The 15,095-nt window shown below is 40.9% G+C and overlaps 1 protein-coding gene across 1 annotated transcript in view; it reads left to right on the top strand.

The window, feature by feature from the left end:
• Positions 1 to 15,095, top strand: part of XIRP2 (xin actin binding repeat containing 2) — a 287,016-nt gene that overhangs the window by 215,730 nt on the left and 56,191 nt on the right. Inside the window, 2 exon segments of the mRNA XM_030210038.1 lie at positions 1,941 to 2,101; positions 10,864 to 10,995. Coding sequence (XP_030065898.1) covers positions 1,941 to 2,101; positions 10,864 to 10,995 — 293 coding nt within the window.

Here is a 15,095-nt window from a genome sequence, read left to right as displayed (position 1 = left end):
GTTATGCATGTATATATTTGGAATACTAGCATATTTGAGCATAAGTGTATACTTATGCACGTTTATGCCAGCATGCCACCTAAGCACTATTCTGCAAATACCCATTTACCCCCGGATTCTATACAGTGTGACTGAAATTGCATGCACAAATCCAGTTGTATTCTGGATTTGTGCATGCAATTTAATTACTTAACAAGCCAATCAGTGCCAATAATTGCCACTTAACAAGCAATTATTGATACTAATTGGCATTAAGTAGAAATTACACCACTACTTGCTAGGCATATTCTATAAAGTGGTACATGTAAATTCTTATGTGTACTGCCAAAAAGGGAGCATGGCCATAGGTGGATCATGAGTGTTCTGAAAATATATGTGCATGGTTATAGAATACGCCTGCTCCGTGCAAAACTTAGGTGCAGTATTTACACTATTTACACTGAGTTTTATGTGGCGTAAAGGGACGCACCTCGATTTAGGTGCAGGCATGATCGCTAGGTATATTCTATAAACTGATTAGGTGTATTCTATAAACCACGCCTAAATCTAGGCACGGTTTACAGAATATGCCTAGGTAGAAATATTTTCGGTGCCAGTTTTTCAGGCGTCGTATACAGAATCATCCTTAATATGCATGGCACATTTTTGCAAAGGGGTAAACACAGCAGCAGTGCATGGACAGGATATAGACAGGGCTCTCACTTATGCAAGTAACTTACAGAATACTGTAATGTATGCTCATACCTGCTGCACTTCGGTGCTCACACTCACATCAGCTCTATGGCTGGCAATAAGCTCTGATGCCTAAATGTTAGGCATGTTAATACCTGGTTATGCTAGTATTCTATAATTACTATAACTCTGAGGATCAAAATCAGCTAATATAATAATTCGCACCTCCAATGTTCTGAAGCTGACTCCTTGGCAGCGTGCAGTGAAGCCGTGTAGTGTTCGTAGGGTTTGTAATCGCCCCGCCCTCGAGGGAACTCTGTGTAGTTGCCAGGGAAAGAAATGCAACGTCAGAAGGAGAAGGGACCAACCACAGGCCTTGCACTCGCTCTCAGTGCCTCGCCCTCAGAGGGAAGGGAAGTCTGCATATAATATTAACATACCGGAAGTTCCCTCCCTCCCTCCGAATTCCAGGGTCGTCGTCCGTCCCCCCTCCCTCCCTCCCAGTTCCAGCGTCCCCCCTCCCTCCCTTCTTCCAAATTCCAGGGTCTCCCCTCCCTCCCAGTTCCAGGGTTGTCATTCCTTCCTCCCTTCCACTTCCAGGCCCCCTCCCTCCGAATTTTAAAAGTCATCCTGACTTACCTCGCACGGTAAAAAGCGTGCAGGCTCAGCACTTACTTCAGTTTTCCCTTCTCTGTCTCTCAGCTCTAGTCCCACCCTTGCGGAAACAGGAAATGAGGATGGGACCAGAGCTGAGAGACAGAGAACGGAAAACTGAAGTAAGTGCCAAGCCTGCACACTTTTTACTGCTGCTGTTGGCCGCCATAACCCCAACGAGGTAAGTCAGGATGACTTTTAAAATCAGAGGGAGCGGGCCTGGAACTGGAAGGGAGGGAGGGAGGGACGATGACCCTGGAACTGGGAAGAAGGGAGGAGGACCCTGGAACTGGGAGGGGGGACCTGGAATTGGGAGGGAGGGGGACCCTGGAATTGGGAGGGAGGGAGGAAGGGATGGGGGACACTGGAACTTCCCTTAAAAACATTAATGGCAGAAGGTGATTACCTTGCTAGCGCCCGTTTCATTTCAATGAGAAACGAGCTTTTTTTTTTTTTTACTAGTGTTGACATAATCCAGATACAGTGGTTTGAAAACTTACTTACTGTGTGAAAAAGATGAAAACTTCTGCCATTTATTTTGGTGCAAAAATACCATTTAGATAATTAGATGGGCCTATATAGAAGTGTATCTAAACATCGTGGTTTCTTTCTAGTTTCTATTAGCTCCGACAAGCAGCTGAGCGAACCTGCAGAAGGCAGTGCTACTTGGAGTGTCGGTGCACCACTAGACCCGCAAGAAGCTGTTTCATTGAAGGAAAGGATGGCTTTGTATCAGGCAGCTGTATCCAAGAAAGGCAGCAGTTCTTTAACAAATGTAAGTGGAGATAGATATCATTTTCTTTCCATTTCTTTTCATTAATTCATATGCACATCTACTCTATAACATGTCCAAGAGATTTTTAGAGGGTTCAGCTTTAAAATAAGCGCCGAGCTTTCATACTACCCCACAAGTTCATTTAAATTCTATTGACGTCACAGTTTTCTTTTCTTTCTGTGTGCTGTAAATCTATTAAGAGTATCCTAATCACTACAGAAATGGGAGAGATTAACAATGTAGTTACTCTGCTAAACCAATTATAATTACTGGCAAAAAGCTGGATGCTGTACCGTTTCAAATTTTATAGCCAGAAGATAATAAAAATCACATGACAAAAAATACTTTTCGCTCAGGAACTGATAGCTGTCAACTAGAAATCTGAAATGGCCACAGATTCTAATACTCCACGTCTGCAAATAGTTATTCATTAGATTAAACTATATCTGTGTAAATATGATAATAATGAAAAATTGTTCTAAGAGTGCTAAAAATTGTTTGTACCCACAAAATAGCTTCTGCAAAGTATTTACATAATGATTATTTGCATGGCTAGTACAGTTTCCAGATAACTTGCTGACTTGACAGCAAGTATCTCATGCAGGGTGACGGTGGAATTTTTGCCATTTATATTTTAACACTGTATAAAAGCAGAATATTGTATATCCTTCTTAAAATGGTCTGCACGAGTCACAGTCAGGGAGCTCAATTTTCAAAATCATTAACATGGATAACTGGCAATTTAAGCGTATAAACTGGCCACCTGAAAAATGCCTTCATTCAATGTGGCTAAACCTATACCCCTTGTTCCACCACCTGTGCACAATTAGCCATTCTGTGGCTGTTAATTAATCACAGAATCCATGAGGGAAAGGGCAATATTGGACTGGGTGCCTATAAAGAGAGAAAGTATTTCTAATGTACAGTGATCATCACATGGTGTAGTTTAACATAGCCAAAGTGGTAAGAGGTCATACCAAAGTCCTGCACTTCAGGAGCACCAGCTTTGTTAAAGTTGGGGAATAACTGAGGGGAGTGTTAGCAGGGTGAGAAGTTATTTAACAGATAGTCAAAAGTAAAATGAATAGACTAACTAAAAGGAGCTAAAGAAAGAGCAACAAATCTTCATGTAAGGAAAGTTTAATTGTAGTAAGAGGAAAAAGAGGTAGAAAAGAGATGTGGAATGCACGGTCAATATTGGCAGTCTTTTGTGTTATATTATTGTTTTAATTTTAGTATTATTTTATTTTTACTATTGTTATTTTATCAATTATGCGTTGTATTTTATATTATTTTATTATTTATATTATAGTGTTTTATTATTTGTATATTACTTTGAACTATCCAGTTTAAACATAAGGTATGCATATGTTTTGTACAAAGGATCTCATAAAAGTGTACAGGGAAGAATAATAAAGGAAAATGATGGGAGATAAAGACCAGCAGGCTCATCTAGTTTCATAAAGAGAGGCATAAAAAGGAGGTGATAATTCTTTTGAACTAGGCTGTTAGTGAGATTTCACTTACAATAATGTATCCAATTTTTGAGGCCATATTTCCAAATGTACATAGACAGGTTTGAGGCACTCAGAGAAAAGCTACTAAAAGCTATAAGAGTTGAGACGTAAAGACCTTTATCTATCTATGGAAAAGGAACAATGTGAGATATGATAGAGAAATCCCAATACTGTACTTCAAAAGCATAAATCAGGTACAAGAAGCAAATCTTTTTCAGAGTTTTGAATACTGTAGTTCAGGCATTCACAGTATGAAGCTCCAGAGGGGTAGAATCAGGTGCAACATCAGAAAATCGTTCTTTACTGAAAGGTTGGCAGATGCATGGACTAGACAACCAGTAGATATAGTGGAGACAAACAGTAACAGCATTCACAAAAGCATGGACTAAGCACAGAGGATTCCTGATGAATAAGAAGTGACGTGAGGTGCACCAGAAGTGAAGCTGGGCAGTCTCAGTAGGCCTAATACTCTTTATCTGCTGTCGTGTTCTGTGTCAGTAGTAGAAAGAAGGTTGAGAGACTGCAGTATTACAAGCAACCTACCTTTCACTCCCAAAAGAGTGCAGGCAAAGGGCAAAGAAAGGAAACATGGCTTAGCAATATTACAGGGGATGGGATGGTGAGGTTAGCACCATCAGGTTACAGTTTCTCAAAAATCAACCAGGCTGGCACATGTAGGCTGATGATGTATGGTTGTTTGAATATTTTTACTGCTGTAATTGTCTATTGCTTATGTTTGACTTATTCTTGCTGTACAATGCCTTGAGTGAATTTCTTCAAAAAGGCGGTAAATAAATCCTAATAATAATAAATCCTAATCCTAATAATAAAATGGATATAATGAGAAATGGAGGAGTTCTACCTGGAATGGTGAGAGAGGCTTCCCCTTGGCTTTCTTTTGTGATTGAAGCTGAAAGACATCTCTGGAAGCTGCTTGGAACCCCACCAACATCATCAGTGGTGGGGCTTTTGGGCATAAAATGCCAGAAGGGGTGTGCCCTAAGAGAAATACCCTTTTGGAGCTGTGCTGGAGCTGTGCCATAGCTACACCAGAGTTCCACAAGTACTGCATAGGATTAGAGTCAGAAATGTGCTGAAGTGGTTTTAGAGTTCCAGCAGCAGTGCTGGAGTACTCAGTGCTGTTGTAGGATTAACCTAAGGTACTGTTTTTCAGCATTGGGAAGCGAAAAAAGTAAATTCAAGTTATCTCTAGAAGTACTGAGAGGATTCAAGGCCTTTTGGATAAATGTGTGAGTACAAGGTTGGGGATATATTGGACTAGTCCTTTGTGAGTCAAGGGCCTCCATCAGTTCAGGTCAGCCTACCTTTCCTCCTCCAATGACTTCCCTCGTTTCATCTGTAGAGGAGCTTTCTCAAACTTGTTCTTCTCATAGGGGTGCTTTTGCTGGTTTGGGCCTGAGTGTTCTCACTAGCTTCCTAGTTAAAGGGGCAGTCCTAGTTCCCAAGGCTGTTTTATCCCCATTTGAGGATGACAGTTTTTGTAGCAAATTGGAAGCAAATTTGGAGATTTTGTTGATGGATATATGAAAGATAGTTGCCAGAACAGAGTTACTGAGGAACTTGGTGTCCCAGTTTTGTGACTTTACCAAACAGATTTCATATAAGTTAATGAATTTGAAAAAGAAACTGTTTCTGAGTCCTGGATATTGCAGTGGAGCCACAAATGTCAACTTTCCAGAAATTAAAAACACAAGATGTCACAAGATTAAGTGTTTAAAAATCAGCAATTTCTGAACTTTCACTTTTTTTCATTTATTTTCTCCCAACGTTCTGCTTAGGAATTATTTTAGGGAAGTACTATTACTGATACAAAGAAGATTAATATAGGGCTTCCTTACAAAGCCACACTAGTGATTCCCACTTGGCAAATGAGAAGAAGCCCATAGAAATTGAAAGGGCTCCCTCTCATTTGCTGCTTTTGAATTGCTAGCGAAGCTTTGTAAAAAGATGCCCATAGTTAATTGTTATTACCTATTAAGAAGGTTAAGCAGAAGGGAGACTTTGATGTTGTGGATATTAGAGTTTTGACCTGACTAAATTTCTTGAGATTTCTCATCTCCATCAAGGCACCCTCCTTGTGGCTTTCTTCTCTGAAAAGGATAAATTATGATTATTAAAATCTTTCTTTAAGAAGAAAGATCTTTTGTTTTATGGATGAAGCTTTAGGTTTTAAATGGCCCAGAAAACTGAGAAGGAAAACTTAGAGTGGAGTGCTAGCATTGAAAGCCATGTTTCCATGCAAGTGCATGATTAGATATCAAGATGTCAATTATATCTTCTATGAATCTGTTCAGCTTGAAAAATTTCTATTAGATAGGAGAGGATGATTCTCTATTTGTAATAGATTAGTGACAGTATATGGTAGTTTCTTGGGCTGTAGATTAAGATGAGTCTATTGGTTGAAGGGGGTCCCCCTATGTGTCTCTCTTTGATGTGGAATTAATAAATAAGCAAATAGTGATTACTCATGTTTTTCTTTCTCTTTCTTTCTTTCAATGTGTCTTCCTGGATCCATGCTCTAGAGTAGTGCCAGTGAAAACTAATGGAGGAGTAGTATAATCTGGGGAAGTAATACAATAGCGTTAGAGCCTTCACTTTTGCGGGGAAGTATAAAACCTGGGATAAAAGTGTTGCTTCCTACTCAAGGGGTTAAGGAGTAGAAGGAGGGAGCATGGAGGGAGCTGTCTGGTCCATAGCAGTTTCCTGAGGCTTATGGATAGGAGAAGACTAAATAAAAAATATGGGTTGCCTGTCTAGTCTGTAGCTGTCCCCTAATGCATTGTGTGCTATAAAGAGGGGAAGGAGAAATCATCAGGGCTAAGTCTATCCTCAGAGAAAAGAAGCCATTCCTTGCATTTTTTCCTTAATTGACCAATTCTCCACAATCTCGGGATACAAAATAAATTGTGATAAAACCAAAAGCCTACCACTCCAGGACACTTGTCTTACCCAGGATTTATCATATTTCCAATTTAAGACATAATTATCACATATTAAATATTTATGTATCTATTTATATTGAACTAATTCAATTCAAATTCAATTCAAATCAATTCTTGTATACTGCTAATATCCCCTTTCCAGGGTTCAGTGTGGTTTACATTCTAAGTGAGACAAAAGCAAGTAGTGTGAGGTTTGAGAAACATTTGAGATCATTGGATTAATGCATGAGACTAAAAACATTAAGGAAAGGATAATGGATGATACTAGGAGGTAGAAGTCATGATGGATTATTATGAAGCACTCTTTGGGAAGAGAAACGTTTTTAGCCTCTTCCTAAAGTTGAGGTACCTGTTTTCTGTTCTGATGGGAATAAGTAGAGAGTTCCATATTTTCACTCCAAGAAGGGGGAATAGAGAGCTGAAAATCTTCTGAATTCTAATCGTCTTTGGAACGGTGATGCTGGCATCAGTTGTTTCAGTCTGTTAGACTGGACCAGACATAGCGAAGCAGACTTAGTCAGCAGTTCAGAGGCGAAGCCCTGTAGGATCTGATAAACTAAACAAGCAGCTTTGAACCTGAGTCTTTCTGCTATGGGAAGTCAGTGCAGTTTGTTTAGCTGAGTTGAAACACTCGTATATCTATTCAATCTGTATATTAGTCTAGCAGCTGTGTTCTGTATGATTTGCAGGGGTTTTTTTTCTGATATTGACCTTTAATAACAAGAAATAGAATGTTACAGTAATCCAAATGAGGTAGGACTAACATTTGGACTAGTAGTGTGAAGGCTTTTTGGTTGAAGAATGATCTGACTAGACGTAGCTGTCTCATTTTGAATAATGTTTTCTTCCATAGTGTCAGGGCTCTAACCCAGTCTCTGAAATTGTGAGCCCTTGGGCCACTGCCAAGGAGTGGCAGCGGCAGGCAAATCACCCAAGCAGAAAGCAGTGCTGAACACAACAGGCAGTAACCACAGAATATAACTAGAAGAGGCTTTAATAGTAGACAGTAACAATATCCAGTAGCACAGCAAAGTCAAAGGGCAGGCAGCAAACACGGGTAATCCATAAACTAATCAGAGTCTTTTAGGCAGGCAGAAAGCAAAATCAAAGTCCAGGTCCAGGCAAAGGGTCAAACACCCAGGAAACTTACAGAGCAGGAACTCCAACAAACCAACAGGAACTCAGGATGACCTTTGATACCAAGGCAAGGCAAGCAAGGCTCACAGAAGCTAATAAGCCCCTCAGCAGCTGACCCACAGCTGCAGTAAATCACCAGCCAAGTAAGGTTGCTGTTCCAGGACAAACCAGCAGAGCAAGTCTGGCAACCTGGAAAATCCGGACCGGACTCACTGAAGTCTGGAACATGGAAGACAGCAGAAAACAGTCCATAGCAGCCACCAGTTCTGGCCACCAGAGGGCAAGGAGAGCACCCACATGGAAAAAGCTGGTTAATATGGGAAGCGAAGGTGAGTGAAGAGACAAGCAAGACCCCTAGTACTCTGGTTTCAGATTCAACTGTAAAGATTTGACCACTGGTCAAGGATATTGATGACGGGACCTCAACTCCCTGATTTCGGTACCACAGGACCTTGTTTTTTTGTGCATTCAATTTCAGTTTATTGGTCAGGGCCCAGGTGCTGACAGCAGTCATACCTTTTGCTACAGACTGAGTTGGATCTATGTTTGGTGCTGTCACTGGTAAGAGAAGCAGGATGTCATCTGATCAGGATAATAGTAGTTCATTAAGTCCCAGGTGTATTGAGGCAAGGGATGACATAAAGAGATTGAGCTGGATGGGTGAAACAGGAGATAGTTGGAAAGTTGATTGTTTTGCTTGACAGAATAACTTCAATTTGAAAGGAATTCGCTGAACCATTTGAACACAGTCCCTGTTATTCCAATCTGATCCAGATGTTCAAGTAGCAATGTGTGGTCAATTGCATCAACCCTGACCACCTTTCTAGGCAGATTGGATGTCATTTACTATTCTACTATGTTACATCACCACACATGACCTGAAGGTTTCCAGTCAATTTAATCAATCAAAGAGAAAACTAAGGATATGCTTGAGTGCATAACAGAGATATCAGCAGGAAAAATAGGTAATATTGCCCTTGAATAGGTCACTTGTGGGACTCATACATGAGTACTGTGTTCAATTCTTGAGGCCATGCTTTTATAAGGTTATTTTGCGGCTGGAAGTATTTCAGAGAAAGGTTACTGAAATGGCACAGTGCCTGCAACGCAGCTCCTACACAGAGAAACCTAAGTCATTCAAAACGTACTTGCTGAATTATAGAAGGTAAGGGAGAAATAGAAGAGAAACATTCAAATATTTAGCAGGAAACTGCAATTTCTTTCATAGAAAAACAGATTCAAGGACAAGGGATCACATAATGGGTTGGAAGAAAAGCTCAGGAGAAATAGAATAAAATGCCTGAAGGGTGATAACTAGGTTAACCTACCACAGAAACATAGGCATGGGGGAGAGGGTGGTTCCCCAAATGTTATAGATGCTAATGCTGAATTAGCCCCCTTCCCCCACTGCCAATATGTTCCCTTTGCCTCCACAAAGTAAACAGACAAATTATATCAATGTAGACACAAATATACATTGTGACAGTGCCCCCAACAAATCAATGCAAAACCAAACAAAACTAGGACACAAAATCTGTAGAGAACATTTTTGTTGGAGACATCATTAACAAGTAGACGTGGAGGGGCATTTTCGATATGACGTCTAAGTCTGACTTTGGACATTTTGCAAAAAACATCCAAAATCTGAATAGCAAAGAAGGTCATTTTCAAACAAGAAAAACGTCTATCTTTTGTTTTCGAAAATGGAAGGTTTTGTGATTTGGATGTTTTATTTTTTGGTCCATTTCAAAAAAAAAAAAAAGTCCAAGTGCAAAATGCACAAAATCAAGACAGAGCCAACATTTTTAATACTCTGGTCCACCTGACATCCCAGGTACACATCTGACCATTGCTCCCTTACCTTGTCTGTTGTGCCCCCCAAAGCCCACCAAAAACCCACTACCCCCAACTGTACACCACTACCATAGCCCTTATGGGTGAAGGGGGCACCTATATGAGGGTACAGTGGGTTTCTGGTGAGCTTTGGAGGGCTCACAGTTTCTTCCACAAGTGAAACAGGTAGGGGGAGGTATTGGGCCTGGGTTCCCCTGTGTGCAATGCACTGTACCCACCACTAGACTACTCCAGGGACCTGCATGCTGTTCTAATGGACCTGAGTATAACATCTGAGGCTGGCACAGAGGCTAGCAAGTAGTTTTTCATCACATTTTGGGGGGATGGGAGGAGGTTAGTGGCCACTGGGGGAATAAGGGGAGGTCATCCCTGATTCCTTCCATTGGTCAACTGGTTATCTAGGGCTCCTTTTTGTGCCTTATTCATTATAAAAACAGGTCTATCTGAAAATGTCTTAGTTTTAGTCTTGGATGTTTTTGTTTTCTTCCATTATGGCTGAAAAATGTCTAAATCTCAGGAACACCCAAGTCCCGCCCTGAACATGCCCCTGATACGCCCCCTTGAGATGTGGACGCACTTTTGACAGACTTCAAAGAAATGCAAACCAAAGATGAAAGGCCTAGTCAAGCATATATGACTGACATACCTAGAGCGGCATAAAGAGACACAGTTGGGCAGACTGGATGATCCAGCCGGTTCCTATCTGCCATCATCTATTACTCTGTTATTATATTAGGACTCTGCTTGAAATGTGCTTTTATCTTCCCTATCCATTCCTATCAATTATTGTAGTTCTTTTCCTATTATTAAGCCACATCGAACCTACCTATAGGTGGGAAAATGTGGGATACAAATGCAGAAATAAAGAATTTTTATTTTATAAATTGTGAACTGCTTAGGTTTTTTAATTGAAAGGTGGTATAGCAAGTTTTATTAAACATAAACAAAAGCCTGCATCTGCCAAATAAATTATATGTCAGATAGGCCTGGGGAAGACATTTCCAAATATTGTAGTGGTTCAATAGTAAAGTACAGTTTACTTCAGTCAGTGGAATTGTATCATCTGTGAACTACATATGGACCAGCGATACTTAACAACTGAAGGCACAATTCATATATTATAAACATTTGTATTTATTTATTGGGATTCATTAAACACTTTTATGAAGAGATTTTTTTTTATAGAGGATCCTACAGAAACACGTACAAATATTACTAGCTAATAAATATGTTTCTTCTGCTACTATTGTATAAGGCAGATGTGCTGATAAACTCATACTTTTCCCCTTAGGCTATTGAAGAATCTGAAACCTGCAAAGTGCCTGGTGGCTTAGCAAGCGTGAAGAAACAATTTGAGAAAGGCCAAATAGCATCTTCTCATAATAGCTTTGCTCACTATCAATACCAGCACAAATCTATCCAGGTAAAAATCATACAGTGGGTGTTAAGTATGAGATTTTTCTTAGTTATGTGCTATAACCGCAGTTGGTCAAGCAAGCACTGACTGACAAAAGTCACAAAAAGAAGGTTATGTTGTTGTCATTTTCAGCAATTCAAACTGTATTCTAGTTAAAATCTTGCATGGTGCAGGAGGGTAGGGGATGGGGTAGATTTTCATTGGAATTATGTTTGCTTTGTGGTATTTTCATTTCAGTTCTGTCCGCTTGTTTGATTACTGATTGATGCACTTGGTGTTTATTTGAAAGGCAGTATAGAAAAGGAAACAAAGAAACATAGAATGTTCAGGTTCTCCAGAGACAACACTGGTAGGACCTCAGTATCTATTTTTTTATCACTTTGGGATAGGAAAGTGCTCCATCTTGGGGAGACCTTGGGCACCTACAAGTGCTCTTGGTGGCCTTTTCTCTCATAGGTAGTCCTTTTACCTTCTAGCCCTACCCTTTCCACCATAAGCTTCATTGCCCTATTGATGGCTGCCGCATGGGATGATTTTAGAATCTGACCACAGCATAGACTGAATGATCTGGAGACTGTTCTATCAAGATCGCAAATGGTAGATGACTGCACTGAAGATCTGCAATTTGACCATTGACCAAAGTTCTCTGCTTTTGCTGGTGTGGCCACAGGCCAATTAACTGTGCCCTTTTATGGGCTTCCCGATGTACAGCGTGCTGAAGTAGTTTTCCTGTCCTGCTAATATATGATTCTCCATATGGGACTATTGTGTTGACATTGCCCATTGCTATTGTTCCTCCTTCTCAGGTTCTGGCTGAGATTTCAGTTGGGGCTCCAACAGTGATCCAGTTCCTCTGTTTACATTACCAGGGAAGGGATGATAGAGCCATCAGTGTATGTGGAGGGTGAATGTAACTACACATGGTCCCATAATAGCAGGCCAAAGGCACAATCTCACCAATTAGTTCATTGTAGGTCTGAAAGCGATTGAATTTCAAGTCCTCAAACAATGGATTCTGTGCTGTAGAGGGTGTCCTAACTGAGTCTACCCTTCCATAGCAATGTCTTCAATCTCATACAGGCATTAGAGTCTTAACAGGTCAGGCCAATCTGATCAAGGGAACATTGTCATGCTCTCTTTATAAACCAAATGCAAATGTAATAATGCATCTTTTTTTTCTAAAATATCACAACATTCTATATATGTTAGAGTATTTTCTGATATTTTTCATATAACACAGATATTCTTGACACTGCATTCTGAGATTGTAAAACTGGGTGTCACTTTCTCTTTGAGAAATCCTGCTAAATATAATATATTAGATGAGAATATTAGTTGTATTTTCTGGGAACTGGGTCAGCTCTCAGAGTTTATTGTGAAGAACTGTTCATTACCACCTGAGCATCAATCTGTAGGTAAGAATGCTTCTGTCTCCTCAGAGGACTCAGTTAAAAGTACTGCGTAGGATGTTTGTATTTTTATTAGATTCTTTGTTGATGGATTGTGAATATAGAAGCTGGCTGGACATTAGAGTCTCTAATTACATTTTCTTTTTTTCTTATTAAATATTCTTATTTTCCTTCACTACTCCCATTTATGGATTTCTATCTAGGGCTTTTTCTCTGTGAAGTTTGTTATAATTATATTGCTTTGCAATATGCTTGTTTATAACTTGTGTATGAAAAATAAAATAGAAAATAAAAAACAATAAGAGACAAGACAATCAGTATCACAGGTCTGGATGGTGAGTCCTTGGACAGCTGCTGGGTTCCCAACCTGGAGGTCAGGAGGCCCTGACAGACAGCAGACAAGTCACTCTGGAGTAGAGTAGTCTAGTGGATGGCCCTGAAAAGAGCCCTTGGGGGCAGGCCCAGCAAAACCAGGACCTGGATTGGTACAGGAACGCTGAGAAAGGTTACAGACAGGAATGCTGGGCGGGACTGCGGACAAGAGTACCAAGGCTGGACTGGACTGCAAACAGGAACACAAGACTGGGCAGGAGATGAGGCAGGACCTGGAACTGGAGACAAGACAGGACTCAGAACTGGAGGCAAGGCAGGATTCAGAACTGAAGAAAAGGCAGGATTCAGACCTGGAGATAAGGCAGGACTTGGAACTGGAGATAAGGTAGGACTTGGAGCTGGAGACAAGGCAGGACTTGGAACTGGAGATGAAACAGGACTTGGCACTGGAGGTGAGGCAGGATTCGGAACTGGATGTAAGGCAGGATTCAGAACTGAAGACAAGGCAGGACTTGGAACTGGAGATAAGGCAGGATTTGGAGTTGGAGACGCAGCCAAGCAGGAAAAAGGAAACTGCTTATTGCAAAGGCAACGAGGAAGGGGAGCAACTGCCCTAAAAGGACCAGGCATCTGAAATCACTGGTGTGTGCTTTTCCCATTGCCGTACTGCAGTCCCTTTAAAAGGGGGTCAGGTGCACATGTGTGCGCCTAGGAGCACCAACCAGAAGAAGCATTGTAGGGTGCACTGAAGGCCACAATGCCACTGGCCCACCATGCCAGATCACTGCCACACCTCCTACCCAACCCAACATTCTGCCGATAAGTTGGGAGGGCATGGGGCATAGACCAGGCAGTGACAATCAGTAATTGATTGATGACAGAACAACTCTTTTCTCTGCAACTTGTCCCTGTTCTCCAAAACAACCCAGAGCTCATCACCAATCTGATAGCACTAACATGGGAGTGAAGACTTAGATATACATGAGAGGTAGCATGCCCCCAAATGTTGCAAGTGCTAATACTCAATTGGTCCTGCTCCACCAACTACTAATATGCCATCCTTACCTTATAGACATATATGATAAAGAAAGCATGATAATGAATACGTGCAATACATATTTAGGAGCACACCTGCTTATTTATGCACACACATACCCCTAGGTTCTATATGTGGTTCCCAAAGTTGAATGCCCAAGTTTGGGCATGCTTCCGAGATGCATGTGCAAATAAAATGATAATGAGTTCTTAGCCATCAATAATTGGGTGCTAACAACTAGTTACTGATTTTACTTGGCACTCATTAAAACTTTCATGCATATCTGGATGTAAGCTATTCTATAAGTCTAACTTAGATGCCAGCATTTACACCAGGTATCAGCAGGTGTAAATCCGGAACCAAAAGTAAGGCACGGGACCCATGCCAAACGCTATTCTATATAAGCTGCATGCCCTTTATAAAATAGTGCGTAGTGCTGAATATTTTCTGCACCTTAGTTTTGGCACCATTTATTGAATACTCTCCATAGAGGCTAATTCTATAACAATGCACCTGATTGGTGCAATTTGGGTTCGGGCCCCCACCAGCCAAACCTTTGGGGGCCCCAAAGACTTTGGGGGTCTGAACCCAAATTAGGGGGCCCAGGCCACCAAGGCCCCCTGTGGCTACACCACTACTGTAAATTATGCATTACCAGAGGTATGTACATTGTTGCAGAGTAGCGTGTGGGCAGATATCTAGCATGTATGCACATATGCAGGCATATATCTAGTATTCTAAACATTTACATGCATAACTGGCATATAAATGTTGGCACCTCCTTTATAGAATTACCTCCTAAGAGGGTACTTTTATAACAGGGTGTCGAGGTATATAAGAACATATGTTGCACCTATTTTATAAAAGCAGCATATGTGCTGTGGGCTAGATTCTACATATGGCGCAAGAAACATTGGCACCGAAAAATCACTAACCTATAAGCCATGCTTAAAGTTAAGTGCTGTTTATAGAACAGTACTTATGCCTGGGAATGTGCCTAACTTTAGGCGTGGCCATATGCACCAACTGAAATGTGGCGCAAATGTACACACCTACATTACGCACATATCCCCATTATTCTATAACAACATGCACCATAACACTCTCATCCTCCCTGTCTCATCAGCTCGTAACCTTGGGGTCATCATCGACTACTCTCTCTCCTTCTCTGCACATAGACAACAGACTGCTAAAACCTGTCATTTCTTTCTCTATAATATCACCAAAATTTGTCCTTTCCTTTCTGAGCACACTACCAGAACCCTTATCCACACTTTTATCACCTCTCGCTTAGACTATTACAACTTGCTTCTCAAAGGTCTCCCACT

Source organism: Microcaecilia unicolor, chromosome 7, assembly GCF_901765095.1.
Source record: "Microcaecilia unicolor chromosome 7, aMicUni1.1, whole genome shotgun sequence".
Lineage (NCBI taxonomy): Eukaryota > Metazoa > Chordata > Amphibia > Gymnophiona > Siphonopidae > Microcaecilia > Microcaecilia unicolor.
Note: the sequence above shows the minus strand (reverse complement) of the source record. Positions and strands in the feature narration are given on the sequence as shown.